Below are 17,548 nucleotides of genomic sequence, written 5' to 3' on the forward strand. Positions count from 1 at the left end.
TCAAAAACTGATTTTTCACGTATTTCATTGATCACTTTCTGTCAGCTACATAACAAATTCTGTCAGAACTTGACAGAAAAACTTTGTGTAATAACGGCACTTTCAGCTGCAGTCCTATGCAGTAAAATCCACAATATAGTTTTCTCAAATTCATCTGGAGGTGTCCGTAAACTCCGTCCTTTTTTGAAAAAGATGCCCCTCTCACAGCTAAGGTGCATTTATCTGCCAGCAGGGACTAAGCAGTTTCAGAAGTATATGCTACACAGACCAATTATCTTGGATCAAAGCCAGACAACATGAAGGAGGAAAGTGAGGATAAAAACAGTGAGACGTGGCTGAGGTCAGGGTTTGTCTGTTGGACGAGAACAGCATCCAAAGTGAAAGCAAAGTGAAAAATGACTTTTCGATTGAACCTTTCTATTCAATGACTCACCAGTGAAGAAAGACAACATATTTATGTTTTTCAATATACACAGTGCTCTGGAATTTACTGATTGCAACATTATCTGCACTCCTCTCCAGAATTAGTGTTTTGCATGTGTGCACATAAACAAGCCAGAGCTTTGGAGTGCTCTCCCCGACACAATTATAAATATGCATTTCAAACAGAGCTTTTTTTGTTTTCCACGAGGGATATCCAACATTTACTGTTAATCATTTACAAACAAAGAATATACTCCCAAAACAAATTACAGGCTCACACACAAGCTTGTGTTTTTTTAAATAAAGGGTGTTAACTTGTTGTGGCACTTAAAACAAGCAACCTACTGAGTAAAAGTAATTAGCAGATAGTGAGAGGATCACAAGTCTTTCCTGAGATGAAACTGCTAATGAAGGATGACCTAACAAGATGTTTTCTTCACCCAAATTTGGTCAAACTTGGCCTGGAATTAGGAAGGTAAGGGGGTCTAGTGTGCAACAGGTTTGGAGAAATTTTAGCTTGTTGCTAAGGAACCGGCCGTGGGTCTGAGTCAGGAGGACAGGGTACTGCAACAAGAATGAGTCAGTGATACGAAACAGACAGTCACGTACCTACTTGACAGCAATATGAAAACTATTAAGGGCGAGCAGCAGGATAGGTCAAATATTCAGTGTGCAAATAATGAGGAACTGCAACAGCAAGACTTGAGACCACTCGAGGGAAATGAGAGAGCAGGACTATCTGTTAAAGGTGTGAAACAAACACTTACACCAGTCATCTACAGTATGTACGGAAAGAAACTTTATTAGATCAAACCCTGTAGATACTATAACAGCATTTAAAGTTTTTGCAACAGCTGAGTGATAAAAAAAGACTTACAAAAGATTTTTTTTTTATGGCAACCACCTTAATCACAGACACATCATAAATACCATAACCACCGCCCCAATCCTAATACACTTTACTTAATAGGATTACAGATTACAACTGACATTCACACCTACACACGTTGCATACTCGCTATTTCAAAAACCAACCTTGAATTTAAATATTCATTAATAAATATTAAGTATTTCATCAATAAGTGGGTGTACTGTTTGTTCTCTTTTAAGAAATATGTCATTAGTGATGTCGGTATGTATGTGCCCATGTAAGAGAGACGTTAAGAGGTGCAGAATATAAAAAATCTGGATGACGACAACATAAACACTTCAAAAGACAAACACGGAAAATTAAGTATCCTTCCCCGCAACAATAAGAGAGTCAAATGTATAAATATGATAGTTCTAAAGTGCATCTGTCAAAGACTTGTCGGATGAGAAGTCATCAGCGGTCCTAAGAAAAAAAAAGGCTGACAAAACTAAAAATAGATATGTCTGAACGTGCAGCAGATATATTTAGCAAAAACTACCTACATACATGCACAGGTTTTTTTTCCATTCTTTTGTTTTTGAGCAATGGAAAAAGAAAAAGGTAACAGATAAAAAGGATAAACATCTTCACATTGTCGAGAGGTGATAAGTAGTTTCTGTGCCATTTCAGTCTTCTCTCGTTTGTTCAAACTTGGCTTTACAGAGTACTCCATTTAAAATTTTAAGCAAACTTGGCTGATAAAAAAAAGCACACAGTGGTGAATAAGTTCCTTCTTTATACTAGAATGAACTCTGTATATTCTCTCCTGTTCGTTCAGTTTAACCTGCAGTTCTTCCGGTCGTCCCTTGTGAGAGGTGAAGGTTGTCGGGTCTAGATCTTAGGCAGCTTGGGGGCACTGATAAGAGGGTTGGTCTCCTGTAGAAATCGCCGTCCGGCACTCTTGTAGTCATAGGTGCAGTCATGAGTCTCTGCGTAGCGGTGCGTGGCGCAGAAGTTGTGACCACACCTGAAACATTCAAGTTAACAGATTTTTTTCAGTATGTATACAAAACACACCTGGGTACACTTGTTCCAGCAGGTCTGAATGAGGACTTTAATGTCCATTTTAATGGCCACCAGCCTGATGTTATTCTTTTGTGTATTATGCTATTATTACATATGTATATATATGTATTTTTAATATGCAACTGCGTGCAATATCATTTAGATAGATAGATACTGTGACAGACGTTAGGTAGCTACACGCTAACATGAGGTCACTGTGGCTTTTTCATACTTGATGCTGGAAGAGCTGCCAAAAATGAAAGTGACTGAAGTACACCGTCTTGTGAAAGTAAGCAGTAAAGCTCCGATCTCATGGCTGAATAAGGGATTGAAATCACAAATCAGAGAGGGGTGACTGGTTCCACTAATATGTGCATTTACTTGTATATGCAGAGCTTTTTAGGAAGCCAGTTAGGCTAGCTAACCTCGCTAGTTAAAAACACCTACATGATTATCTAAATTATCAAAAATGTTTAAATCACTATACACAAAAATAACGTTAAGCTAAATAGCTAAAGTTAAAAAAAGTATACCATAGTATACCATAGATGTAGACTGTAGAGGTGCAACGTAAGCAAAAGGACTCGCAGTTTGTAAAACATATACATCACATTAGATTGTACAAACATAGAGTTGGTCGAGCACCTGCCTTAAATGGTTCCTGGACTGCTATGTATTGTTTGCACAAACATTTACAAAAGACAATACTTTATTTATAATATGTTCCTCATGAAACCTCAAAGTCAGCAAATAAAAACACTCCGTTTCTCCATCAGCAAACATCATCTGCTCAGTCATCAGGCTGCTCTGCTGATGTCGAGTCACATTACTCCCTTCTGATTTTAACTCCCCCATAGCAACGAATACTTAAGACTGAAAGCCTCCATTATGTGCTTTAATCTTTCTATTCCCATTAGTCTTTTAGTAAAAAAGAGCAACGCTATTTCAGATATCTGTTTAACTTGTAAGCACTAATAGTGAGAAAATTACATTACTCATTTAATCACAGAAGTTTACCATTTGACAAAACTGCTATCAGTTGTCTTTTGAACACAGTCGGGGGCTCAACTTCAAGTGGCTGGTGTTAAGAGATTAGAGTTACACACTGTTGCATCAGAGTCAGTGTGTTCACCCTGGACAAAGCCCAAGGGAGGGAAGTGATCCACATTGATGTCATAGGGAGAAACTTTGATAATGTTAATAATTTGTGGCAGAACAAGCAGTGAACAGAGACGTGTTTCCACTGGAGAGACAGCTGAGAGACAAAATGCTGAACTAGGGAAAGACCACTTTCTACTAAAAGGGATGGCTTCAAGGACGAGAATGACAAACAGGGAGAGATTTGATTTCGAGTCAGGTAGCGTGTGTGAGAGAGAGAGTGCAGGTGGAAATGCAGGAGGCACTGATACCTGCACTCGTAGCTGGTGGCCAGGCCAGTCTTCTTGCCACAGAGGAAGCAGTGCTTTGAGCTCTTCTTCTTGGTGCCAGTGGGAGCCTTGACTGGAGGTAGGTGGTAAGATGGAGTGCCTGAGATTTGAGGAAACATTTTTTATTTAGTTTACAGCCTCGAGTGTGGAATGACCAAGTATGTGGTGAGAAGGTTTGTACCAGTGCCAGGGATTAATCTAGACACTGTTTAATCACGTAACTCCATTTCTTTTAGTTCTGATCTGATTCTGAAAGGCAATTTTATATCTATCAAAACAAAAGACGCATCACATTGTTGCAGTCTTCATCATCAAACAACCCACACTGATGAAGAAAATCTATCCGATGTGACTCGGACAAAGAAATTCATGTATGAGGTCATGTTTTCAAGTTTTATTCACGTAACGTTAAGTTAAGTTCGCCGACTTCCTTCCCCACTCTCTTTCTTGTTTAAGAACATAACTCAACAAAATAAATAAATAAAGTTCTAGTCATTTATCTTTAATTACTTTCTGCTACAATATTTTGGCTTGGGGCTTAAAATTACATTACATTATTTATAAATCAGAAAAACATCAGACTATGGAACATGAATCGGTACATGGACAAATGACATCAGATTGAGCTCAACTCTTGTAAAGGATACCATGAGTGTTCCTGGTGTTTGCACACAGATTAACTGGAGATTTTAGGAACCTTTTATATTCTAATATTTATATTCTTTTTCTACTTTCTGACAAAGCCATTTTCTTTGATTTGTTCTTGTTTAATGTTTTTACAGGCCTCAAATTTACTCAAGCTAGATCATCACAGTGATCATGAAGCCATAAAAGGTTAGATCAACAGAGAACCCCGCAAGGGAGAAAAATATCAGTTCTCTCTACTCAGTAGGCATGTTGTACTTCTGACCAAACCCCAGCAGTGATGTCAAAGCAGCCGTTTTCACCAGCTGTCAAGAGGCAAAACACCTGCTGTGAAATCACATACTGGAGTGTGGCCAGAAATGCAATATGCTTTTAAATCTCACCAAACATTTCTGAAAAACTGTCAGTCTTCAACCATTTCACTTTGTTTTGTCTAACTTTCTATTTTATTGCTGTTTGATTGAGCACAAGAGTGTTTTCTTATCACGGATCATGTCTGCTTAACGCCTGTCACCTGATACCCACAGGAAAAGATTTGCCAGAAAATAATCCTTTAAAAAACACACTGTTCATACAGTCATATTTTTGTTGTTTTATCTAGGGTCTCTTTGTCAGTCCTTACAATTCATTTCAAGCTTGGTGTGCATTTTAAAATAATTGTTGTAAATCAAACAAGAGGTAAACAGTACATTTGTGACACTGCTTTTCCTGTAACGGTGCAGATAGTCATCAGTTATGTACATTTCCATTTGAAAAAGGGGTTTCAGGAAATTTTTCAGGCTTCCGCACATGAACCATTAACCTGTCATTATTTTAGAAAAATATGTCAGAAAATAAACAGTTCATTTCCCCAGTCAGGGAACAACGGTTTATGTCAGCTTGTACCCGTGATAATCGTGTCTGTGGGAGCATGCAGCTCAGCTAGGTTTGTGAGCCGTGAGGGTACAGAAACATACAGATAAAACTGACAGCTCTGTGATGAAGGTACAGGAAGCTCTCTGTCAAGCTGCTGGGCGTGGGATTGGATTTTATTTTTCATGCGCACTTAAATCTGCTACAGCGTAGGGTGGGTTCAAATATATTCAGACCCATGCACATTTTCCATATCCTCTTGTGTAATAGACCCAACTTGAATTTGATTATATTAATTAAGGGCTGTCCCAATTAAATCTTCTTTGCTCCAAATCCTAATCCCACTCATTTAATACAGATGATCTGATATGTATGTTTACTGCACACACAGCAGCACTGTAGAGACCTTTTTTTGTGACTTAAAGTATCTCAGCTTGTTTCACATGCTCTGTCAGTGTTGATATCTTCATTTAAACAGCTGCCTGTGTTTTGTTTGTGTTGCTCTGCAGTTCAGTCACTGATAAGAGCGGATATGGTTCCAATATTTTAATGGGGCACAATGAGATTTTTGTGAAAGCTGGTGTAGCTGGAGCACAATGGGTTTTTCTAAGAACAATAAATCTGCTTTACTGACCAATTCAATTATGGTTTATTTTACAGGTCTGTACTTTCCTAATAATTTCCAAGGAAGTTTCCTTGAAGGAACAATGAGTACAGTATAAATAACTTGGAGTATGAGTTATTTTGAAAGGGAACATTTAAAGCCATTATTAATTTATCATTGAAAACTTTATCTAACTGAGCAGTGTGTCTTTTCCCCTGTAATTAGTACTACAGTACATTATTTTTCTTTTTCCTTCCAGGAACCCACTGGCAAATAATAAGGAAATTAAAGACTTGTAAAATTAAGCATTAACAACATATGTCGTGGGTGGTTTGGATGTAGATTTTGCAGAGCTGTTAGTGAGCAGTTAATGACTGAACACCACATCTGTACAGTGAGGAAACCATGTTGGTGTCAAAAATAGTTGGATCATTGGGAAAAAATAGAAAAAAAGAGCAATATCACAGAAAAAAATCATAACAGATAACGGATTTAAGTCTAACTGTTCTTAAGTGGCCCTTTGAGAGTCCACACTAACCCTAACCCTGCTGAAAATACAGTTTTCAATTCCTTACAGTACTTGAGGACATCTACGGAGAAGAATAAGAAAAAATGCCACAAAAGTTTTGTGTATTTAAAGCTGCAAAAGGTAACCCCAAAAGCTGTAATTACGGTCATGGTGTCTCTGAAGCATTCTGAATAAAATATGTAAATGAGAAATTTCAGACTTTGTTTTTAATAAACAGACCCCAGGAGTTCAATTAGGATTAAAAAACAAAACAAGCTTGAGGAGCAATTTAATCGTTTTGAATAACTCATGGAGGTGTGAACACCAGATTTAGCATACTTAGTGTCTCTGTTAGATAGATTTACTCTGGAATACATTTTTCCCTATATGAGGAATTATTCCTTTCACAACTCTAACAGACTAAGAAGAAAGTACTTCAGGTACAACCTTTAGTTTGGCGGTTTACTGCTGTTTGCAGTGGACTCTGTGACCACCATCAATAAATTCTCGGCCTGTGGGAAACACTGATACTGATAATCAAATGTCAAGTAATAAAAGAAAATTGAGAACCTTGACTGTCGACTTGGTGTATTGATTCGTACACATCTATCCATACTCTCTGTGAATAGTGTAAGCATATCAGCGCCTGACATAAATAAGTTAGTTTGCTCGTGTGCAGGCCTGGCGCCTTCTGTTGTGTGCGCTGCTTGTGCAGTTGTAGCAATAATGAATATTTAAAGCCCTTGCGGGGCTTTGTTGTAATGCTCATACAACATGCACGGACAACTTTCACATAACAACGTCCTCTCTGTATGTGACTGCAGCTTTCAAGAACTGGCTCTTAGTTCAGAACTGTGTGCTAGGATGCTGCGTCTAACAGCTTTTTGAAATACAACAGGTGGCTGTAAATGCAGCAATTTCTTTAATATACTTGGGCTTTATGACAACATAAAAGGAGTTTGTTCGTCTCTCTTACCTATTCTCCCGAATGGAGCCATGACTCCCCCAGCTGATGCAAGAGTGTTGGTGGCCTGAGAAACAACATGAGAAACAGCAACATTAAATATTTTTTAGAGCAAATGAATAAAATTTTTATTGCAGGGCTCTTTCTTGAGAAAAGTCTGTGCCGGAAGACAGCTGACAGTAGTAAATATTACTGGTAAAGTGATAAAAGGTATGTACAATATCTTCGCAAGGAATGAATTCTAAATCAAAAAATGTGAGGTTTATGATTTCAATTATACACAATTGTTCAAGTTTATGCAGCAGGACAAACAAACACAAAAAGATATTGAGAAAATGGATGATCCTCGAATAGGGGAAGGGGATTTTTTTTTTTACTTATCATCACTAATATTTGCATCCGTCCCTGTGTATCTAACATATTTACAAGACATGTTTTTTTTTTTTAAACTTATGTGTGATGTGTGTGCTGCAAAGATTAATTTTGATATGGGTCAGTGCCTGATGATGTCCAACTACTGCACTAAAGTGTTTCAACAGATACGCAATGTGTTGGTATTTAATTTTTTCATCATTACATTGTGTGCTTTTTAATTGTTGGTTCTTTAAGAAATTTGTAACAGCATGACATCTCAAATACTTGACAATATAATGCTTGCAGTTTTTGAAAATCTGTATTTCTGGTCGACTGAAAAAATAAAGTAATTTGAATGAATATGATGAACCCTATTGAGATCTGTCATGTCAAGCTATTGCTGTGACAATTACAGACAAACTCCTATCACCACCTCTACTTTACTTTTAAGCATCTGCGACGTTTGCGGATTAGAATGAATTCTGTTAATATTACTCATATCTAAGGAAGAGAAATTCACAGAACCCATTGTTTGAAGACTCGCATAAATTCTTCAAAAGCAACAAAACTGAGCATTACAACAGTCTCACAAAACCTGTCTTAGCAGCTAACATTGACACCTATCTGTGCTCACCATGAAAGAGGCTGCTGCTCGGTGCAACGGTGACATTTGTCTTATGAGATCATCCTGAAGGAGCCTGTTAGTTGGGATGGATGGCAGCCTGGAGCCAAGGCTGCCCTGTCCTGAGGCAGTGGCAGGAGGCAATGCCAGTGCAAGTCCCACACTCTCTCCAAGACTGTCCCTGCTGTTGCTGCTGTCTGGAGCCCTTGTAGAAAGAGAAGCCAAGAGTTCAGAGTTGGTCAGGGACCCCACTGGCTCTTTACAGGCTTGGTTGGCCATCTTAGTGATGCCTCTTGCTTCTCTCTTGGAGATAACCTCTGGCCTCTTGCCAGGTGACTCCACTTTAACACCACGAAGGCGTGGCGGATGAGATGATGAGGGGGTGGAGGGGTGAGGGGATGTGTCTCCTGGCTTCACTTGTGCAGAGGATTGTGCTTGAAGGTTGGGCTGTAAAAAGGACAGAGTGGAATCAAAAGGCTGAGGCAGCAGTCTCGTAGAAGTGGATTGTGAGGCGGAGGCAGGCAAAGGAGAAGGAGGGCTGATATGAAATGCTGTCCCAAGCTGTGTCCTATCAGCCCTGCTGGTGAGAGCATCACTTGTCCCTAGAGTCCAGGTGCTGAGTGGGGAAGGGGAGAGCGGCAGCTGGTGCTGCGCCCCAACCTCAAGGGACCGATGACCTCCCTCTGGCTGGGTGGACACATCCAGACTCAAGGGGTCTGACAGTTCCCCAAATGGAGTTCCAGGTTGTGCTGGCACCACCAGTCCAGCAGCTTCCTCTAACAAACCCAGGCCGACTGCCTCTGCTGCAGACTCGGCTGTGTCAAAGGTGGTTTCAGGTGGCCCCCTGATACACAGTGGAGGGAGCTGAGGGTACACGCAGTCCCTCATCAACCTGTTGCTGCCAATGTCCAACCGGGACACTTTGGGAGGGGGGCGGATCTTCGCAAATGGTGGCCATGTGTCCCATACCTCCTGCTCCTGAAGCATGTAACAAGAAGGCGAGTAGAAAGAGGGAGGAGGTCGTCGAGGGATGGACAAGTGGGCAGGAGCTGCAGCAGCAGAGGGTGAGGAGGGATCTAAGGATTTATGGTCAGGGATTGGAGGTAGTTGTGAGTTTGTCTGCCGTGGCTGGTTGATCTGGGGGAATGATCGAAAGAGGCGATGATGGTGTCGCGTGCTGGAAGGTCCTACAGAGCCACTGAAGGGATGTGGGCTGACGGGGGGCCGTGGCTTTATCTTTGCCGACTTCTTCGGCTGGAGGACAGAGACACGGACAGAGACAGTCAGATTATACCACAGCAGCCCCTCACAAGTACTGCACATATTCAACATTTTTCCATTCTGCAAAATTATAAAATTATAGTGGTTATCTCATCACTTGATTCAACCTGCTTGGATACATTAATTATGAACATAGAAAACATGATCAAACCAGTGCAGTTTAATGTAATGAAAGGCTCCTTCCTCTTATAAACACATGCAAATTTGTATGTGGTGCAGTACATCTGCAGTATGCAAATGGTTGCTGGCTAACATTTTTAGCTTGATTATGACAAGCAGGATTCTGTGTGATGACATTATTAAACATAATTTGGTTTCACTATTTTATCAATGAAAAATACAAATTTGAAAATAGGATGCTTAAAATAAAAAACAAGAAGGCCACAATGCCGGTTTCTAATTATCTACATGTAAAAAATGTTGTGCATGCCACATTTGCACTCTATTAGGCAGTACAATTTTAATCTCAGCATCTTCCAACCTTCTTGTTGAGGTTCATGTCCTCCATCTTGGCTTTGAGTAGCTTCATTTTGTTCATGGTGATGGAGTTCTCAAGGCTCTGCTGTGCAGCTGCACAACCCTCTCCATCCTCCTCCTCTTCTGCACACACATTGTACACTGAGCCACCGCTGGAAAATATGAGCACAAAAACATTCTTTCTATTAGTGGTCGAACAAAAACAGCAGTTTCCTCAGTGGCCCTGCTCATTGCAACATTTGTCAGTACAATGAGCATGAACTCAGGTGCAAAGACCTCCAACTACCACTGAATAATCAATGTTAACTACTCAACTCTGCACCGGCTGTACAATTATACTTAATTAATGTATGTTCTTAATTTGTGCCTCATTTACCTTTGCTTGCACTATTCTTAATATTCAGAACCTGATGCATTAGTCTCTGTTCATATTTATAAACTGAAGGTTTAATGATGACCAATAGGAGCAAAGCCCTGGCTCAACTCTTTATATGCATAATATCAATATTTGGATGGATAAAAATATAATAATATGCTAATTTCTGTTTAAAACAACATTATGAAAATATCCTGAACCTCATTGATTCAGACAGGGGGGTCAGGGTGCCATCTCCCCTGTCAACCACTCGGAAGAAGTTTAGCTGGTCTCCCTCACGATAGACCACAAATGTGACCTGCTTATTGGACAGGTTTTTCTCCCAACCCTCCTCCTTTGTGCTCTCCATCAGGTCAGCCACCTCTTTGACAGGATCCTCCATGGTTACTGACAAAAAAATAGAGGGGGTTCTGTGATTAAACAGAATATCTCAAGAACAGTTCTTCAGATTTGATCTAATCTGGCAGGTTTGTTGCTGAGGACCTGAGGAAGTAAAGTGTCAAATTTGGTGCAATTTGGACATGCGTATATATAATCATGCGTATATATATTAATGTATTGATATACACTGCTCTGTGCAGCAGCAGGGGCATGACTTCAGTGCTCTGGCTTTATGCCTCTGCAGACTGACGTTGGGCTCACACTACAGTACTTCTCACCCACTTAGAAATCTGGTTGTGTAACACACATAAGGAAAAACCCTATAGATTTTCTTCTCTTTAATCTTAAACATGCAGACACAAGAAGATTTTAAAATAATGGGACATCGCACATTACAGACAAGATTATCATACAAGAAGGAGCAATGCACCAGATCATGTGTTCTCACGGGGAAGCAGATGTAAACAAAACAGAGATTAGCGTGATGCAACAAGTTGCAAAAACAAAATCAGAATACAGGTTTTTTTAGTCTTCAGAGTTAACTGGAGGGTAGATTTTAAGTTAACTAACACTAGCCTCAAGGGCTAAAATTGGTTACCATTGCTTGGCAGCACTATCTGCTGCTCTGGGATGCCTCTCTCATTGACTATTGTGGTTTGGCTTGGAGAGAACCGGTGTAATCATCCAGATATGAAATCATAACTATCAAACATTTTTGATATTATCAAGCCGGTCCAGAAGAGTCTGTGGAGGCTCAACACTGGATCTGTAAACCTCTCACGTTATCCAAAAATCTGCGAACATCGGTAGCCAAATAATGCACACACCCAAGCACTGCCAGGTTTTGCAACTATGTTACTGCAGGTGTATTGCTCAGTACCTACGGAAGCTTGGTGTCAGGTGTAATTTTGTTTGATTGAGCTTTTCTCAAAAGCTGCAAGCAGCAATACCACAGAACAACCAATGGGCCCCTTTGGAGCAGCATGTTTTCAGTGGGCTCTGCATTGGTGATCTCTAACTACAGATGTCCACCATGTGAGTGTATGGTTCTTTGATTTCGTCCTTACCTCTCCTGGTGTTAATAGGTCCTCCCCTCATAGCCAAGACTAGTTTCAAAGTGCAGCCCTCTGCAATGCTACGAACAAAAACAGAAGCAACATAAGTAAACATTAATGTAACCCATTTCCCAGTGCATGTAATTCTAATGTGACAGAAGGAAATAGCAGGAGGCAACATATTTACATTTGGGGGAAAATACTTTACTTGTGAGGCAGAGGGGAAAGGCTCTGATCTAAAGTAAATAACACTTCAAGGGTCAGGATGATTTCCAGATGAACTTAAGTGCATGACTGGGAATTCCACTGGAACATTTGTTTCATATGAGCAGATGTCTCATTGCCTACGCCTCTGCATCTAGAACTTCAAAAGCATGCTGCAGTGTGATAGGCGAGCCGAGCAAGATCTCACCAGAGGCTGTTCATGTGGAAAATTAAGTGACAAACATTCATAACAATAACCACCATCTGCAGCCAGCAGAGCACTGGAGGGTGAGGTTGGCATCTCATAAAATGACAAGAGTGGATGGGCCACCTCTCTAAATGACCAGTATGTCACTTGTCACATCCAGGCTCCATATCTCTGACACATTTACAAGATGCCGAATTGAATTTAAACTGAGTCACCACTGCAGCTGAGAGGCTTTTAAAGTGCACATGCAAATGATTCTAGATGTACACAGCCTGTTTTCAAGCATATTGCTGGTAATTGCTCTCACACGCCTTTGTTGTCTGTGTGAATTTGCCTCAGTGACAATGCTCTGAAGCACAGAAAGGGTCGGGGAGGAATAGACTTACCCATAGTCATGCAGACAATGTTCATCATCCAGCTCCAGATTGTTCCAGATAAGGTGTTGCTGGGCAACAGGGATACCTTTACAGACAGTCAGACAGAAGGTAGGAGAGAAAACAGCCAAAGTTGAAAAGGCCCTGTTCATATTTCAAAGACAAAGTTCACTAATCTGACAGATAGACAAGGTGAGAACACTACCAACAGAAGCATCCATAGAACCACAGAAGATGATTCACGTCTGCCCCCTTAAGACAGAACTATGTAACTGCTGAAAAAGGGCTAATTACAGAACAGATGCCTTGACAACTAAAAACATCTACATTTATTTGATGTCAGTGTGTTTCCTATGTTTGAAGAAGACTGGTGCAAGTTTTTGGTGGGCAGGTTTGGGGGTCCGGGTAGTTCGTCGTGAAAAAAAAGAAGAAGCAATTTTCCATCATTTTGGGCCATTATTATTACCACATCTCTGTACAAAAATTTGGACAACTAGAGCGGATGATAAACAAACAATACTGAAAAAGTCCACTGAAGAAGATCACGGAAAAGTCATTTAGATGGATAGCATCATAACTGACACACAATTTTACATTTATTCGGCTTAGGAGTCCAAAACGGCTTTGGTGTTGCACATAAGCATTATAATGGTAGGGGAAAACAACAGATGTGCTACAGTGTCACCTCACCATAAATTCAGCTCATCAAACAGCTATAACTGTCAAGAAAATGCAGTTGGTTGGACTATAGTATGTCTGTATTGAATTGAATATTATTGAAAATCAGACCACAATAATAAGACTCCAGCAGAGGGATGGCAGCCTGATGAATACAAAGCCTCTCTAGAGCTACTCCTTGGTTTGAGATGGAGTGTATGCATAGTCAGGAAGCTCTCCGAGCCCACAATGAGTGAACTTGGTGACCCAGTGCTGGAGGTAAGCCAGCGTTGGTGAGTGAGCAGTGGTCCTTTCATTGCAGGGTGGTATGCTCCATCACAAACACACAGGCTTTGCTGACACCCCTCCTCACACACAGAGAGGCCTTTCTGACCAGAACTGAAAACAGCAGCAAAGAATGTATAAGGTCATCTTGATCTACAAAAAGAGCAAGCTAAGAGGGCAGCCAAGTTTGAATAAAAGATACTTCATTAAAATGCCAATATAACCCACATAGCTTAATCCTGAACAACACCGTAGCAATGCATCTGCTGCCTCACTTGGGAGATGGGCCAACAGGTGAGTCGACAAATTTGTTGTGATAATTATACTATATAAAGGCATCTGTATTTTACAGAGTCAACAAACAGGCTGACCTTTTTTCAATTTTGCATGTTGAATCCAAAGTGCCTCCACACATTACTGCTAAGATGGTTTGAAACTGTTATTCAGGACAACTTGGTTTTTTTTCTCTGGTGTACAAACGAAGAGAACAACAATAGCGCTGCATGCAATGGGCGAAAGTGACATTTAACAAACACCCACTGCTGGAGCACAGAGCACTGCCATTAGTGCTCATACACCAAATTTTAAATAAGGACAAATAACAACAGGTTGAATATTGAATTTTTAGCACCAGAAAATAGTTAGAATTTCAAATACCATGATAGCCCTACTCAACACTGACTAAGGTGTATGGTGACAATAGGTTTAAGGTTACACTCTGAACTTGAGTGTAACCAGGTGTTTTCCTGCCTATTCTATTTTTTTTAATAAATGTTTTCCCCTATGTTACAAAGAGCCTCTGATCCTAACCCTAACAGCCCAAAAGGCCACACAAAATAGTCAAAAGGATGTAAATGTAAATGCAGTATTCCTGTAATGGCTCCCTTCACCGTCTACCGAATAATCGATGCAGATTTCTGGGTCTATCAGTACAATATCCTGACTTATAAAATATGTACAACAACAGACTAAAACTTGCAAACGACATACAAGTCAGCTTTCTACCTTCCAGCCTCTGGATCTTTGCCTTGACTGAAATGACAGCCTCAAAGGGCAACACACGTAGCTCAAAGCAGGTCCCTGTCAGGGTCTCTATGAAGAGCTCCATAGTGTCATAGAAAGGGAGCTTGTAGTGAAAAGCTCCCACGCTGTCGTCGTTAAAGAAGGGTGGCTCCTTCCTGTCGGTCATCTTGGCAGGTCGGGAGAGAGACTTCAAGGAGAGATGGTTAAATGAGGGGGCTGGCCCAAGATGAGGGAGAGAGGGACAGGCACTGCTCACCACCGGCTTCAGGACCTTCACACATCATGCAGGATGACCAGAGCTGTGAGCAGAAACAAAAGCACCGCATGATTAGCTTACTTTTTAGGTTTGATTAGTTCAACTATTCCCTGCAGCTGCAATCCAGTTTCTTAAATATACCGTTTGTGTTTCCCACAGTTCAAACATTTTATGCAATCGTCTTTACTCTGCAAGTTGGCACAGCATCCACATAACATTCAAAAAATAACCACTGATAGCAAGCCATTTTCGATTGAACATGAATGCATGAATGAATGAATGAATGAATGAATGCATCAATCAATCAATCAATCAATCAATCAATCAATCAATCAATCAATCCATGTATTAGCTGGGAGGGATATATTAGATGTGTTATTTTTATTATATATTAGATATATTAGGGATATTCATTTTAAGAACTAGAATGTCACTCAGTAGAGAGCATACCTCTGTCAAAGCCAAGCAGTCCGCTTCAATTCAATCAAGATTGATCCAATATCAAATATGGGTGCCCTGTATTATTCAAAATTCTAAGCCACCCATAACTGCTTAAACATAATTCAGGCTCATCAGATCTGGGATCAGCATAAAATTGTGCTCACTCATAGATACCAGCCACCTAAATACGGCAGATTTTTTTCATGATTTTTTTTTCATTTGTCATGATCGATACATTATTCTTGAGGAATTAAAGGGGCACTATGTAGTTTTGGAGAAGAAATTCAAACTCAGAATTTTAATATTACAATACTAATGAGGTGATAATACAAACTCAGAAGTATTAATTTTTTCCATAACTGAATAAACAAGCTGTTCTCAGAGGAAAATAGGGTTCCCAGGACACTGTTTGAAGCTAGAAAGGTGGCAGATATAAACAAAGTAAAACAGTATGAATTGTGTTGTCCTTTTAAGGTTAGTTTATTTATTCAGTTTATTCAGTCATGAAAACGAAGACACTTTTGTTTATTTAGTTTGCGTCAGCATAAAAAAACACACACAAAAGAATAAGGGCATGTATCAGTGGCAGCAGACACGTGCAACCCTCTCATAAAACATTCAGTGCACCATTTAAAGCCCTGGCCAAAACTCAAGAAGATCAGGTGTGTTACGTCAGCTCATCAGCCGTATGAGGTGTCCTTTGACTGACCACAGCTTTACCAGATCACCTCTTGTGTCACTTGACTCGCCAACGTCTTCCAACATCTAACCTGCGTCAGTGGCAGGCTAGGACAGTCATGCTTGTATTTGTCATAAAAAAGGAAGACAAGCTGAATTCAACATCAGAAATAATGTGATGTCATATAGCCCAGGACATTTTGTTTTTACTTACTAAAAATAATACATTTTGTGTATTGGGACAGGCGAGAACAATATATGTATATTATATATTGTCTTATGTGTGTTTTGGACTACAACTCTCCAGAAGCTGCAGACCAGGGCACATATAACACAGTGACTATTTAAAATGAGATCTTCCACTTTACTGAGGCCTGACAGGAGCTCCAGAAACCTCCCCTGCCCACAAATACGATTTAAACACTGAGGATGAATTGTCTCCCTGATTGTTGGCTCTTTAATAGACGAGGCCTGATGTGTACCCATTCAGAGACTTTAAGGTTGTCAAAACAGGCCATTGTATTCAGAAAACGTCTAGGTTGTCAAGTTACATGCGACACAACAGTGTGCAGATTGCCTTGAGCGAAATTTCACCTGATATGAAACTGTCGTCGACCGCGCCACCACAATAGAAGCCACAGGCCAGGTCGGTAAAAACAAATGAAGTGGGTTAGCTAGCTGCCTGACAACGGAGATGAATGGAGTTGGGACTCGTCTCAATACAATTCCAACGGCTAACGTTAGCTTAGAGAGGTCACACAAGCAGCATTTATACCTCACAATTATTACAATGCAACGTAAAACATTGGTTAATGCTGGTATGTTACCGTTAAAAGCTGCTTACCAGTATCTTCTGCAGTAATACGACAGTGAAGCCCGTCTAGCCGACGCTGCTAACATTAGCATTCGTTGCCATGTTAGCCAACAACTCAAACAATGGCCACCTTTCTTCGCAGGGCTAGTAGGATGCTAGGCTACATCCACTGGCCTCAGTCCTGTCCCCTCCGGTAGACTGCGCCGTTATCTTTAAAACTAAGCAGCCTTTCATCACGTTTAACTCTAAAAACTACATACGGAACGCTGTCGGTCGCCGCAGTCGCCTTGTTGGCGACATCATACCTGTCAGAGACGGCTCAACAACACCTTTGTCACTTCAGTTGATTGACAGACAAAGAAACCAATAGGCGCTACGGATGGTGTGGTGGGCGGGACCACAAATACTCAAGAGGCTCACATTCTCCTCAGTTGAGTCCCAAATTATCAAAAAATAAATAAATAAATCAAAGAAACAAAAACACAAACCAACCATTCACTATATCTGTAATCATCACAGGCAATATGTGGTCGCATCATTTGTACAAATCATTCTCTCTACGTTAGGGTGACAGCATATTCTGAAGAAATGAATAGTGAATATAAAAACTAACATAACATTAAAAACATATTTTAAAACAAAGTTGAACAGTCTCTAATATGTTGACATGAAGTCAAAACTGTTAAAAAGTTGCTTCTCCTTCCAAATATGTACCAGCTTAAAG

General features: G+C 40.3%; 1 protein-coding gene across 1 annotated transcript; it reads right to left on the reverse strand.

The window, feature by feature from the left end:
• Window positions 1–1,200: 1,200 nt before the first annotated feature.
• Window positions 1,201–17,179, reverse strand: zfand4 (zinc finger, AN1-type domain 4). The gene is made up of 10 exons (XM_073481264.1): window positions 16,855–17,179; window positions 14,618–14,934; window positions 12,683–12,758; window positions 11,897–11,964; window positions 10,649–10,835; window positions 10,077–10,224; window positions 8,327–9,568; window positions 7,351–7,405; window positions 3,748–3,865; window positions 1,201–2,300 (listed from the first exon to the last, which is right to left on the reverse strand). Exons 2-10 carry the CDS (start codon window positions 14,799–14,801, stop codon window positions 2,165–2,167), a joined length of 2,214 nt encoding a protein of 737 aa, XP_073337365.1. The 5' UTR covers window positions 14,802–14,934; window positions 16,855–17,179; the 3' UTR covers window positions 1,201–2,164.
• Between the last annotated feature and the right edge of the window lie 369 nt (window positions 17,180–17,548).

The sequence above is a fragment of the Pagrus major genome, chromosome 15, assembly GCF_040436345.1.
Source record: "Pagrus major chromosome 15, Pma_NU_1.0".
NCBI lineage: Eukaryota > Metazoa > Chordata > Actinopteri > Spariformes > Sparidae > Pagrus > Pagrus major.

What these genes read in the sequence shown, in the direction of transcription:
- zfand4 (XM_073481264.1), bottom strand. Translation starts at nt 14,801, where the DNA reads ATGACCGACAGGAAGGAGCCACCCTTCTTTAACGACGACAGCGTGGGA. An exon ending in AAAGATCCAGAGGCTGGAAG is followed by an intron (nt 12,759 to 14,617) that starts GTAGAAAGCTGA and finishes CTGTCTGTAAAG; the next exon opens with GTATCCCTGTTGCCCAGCAA. An exon ending in GCCACCAGCTACGAGTGCAG is followed by an intron (nt 2,301 to 3,747) that starts GTATCAGTGCCT and finishes TGAATGTTTCAG; the next exon opens with GTGTGGTCACAACTTCTGCG.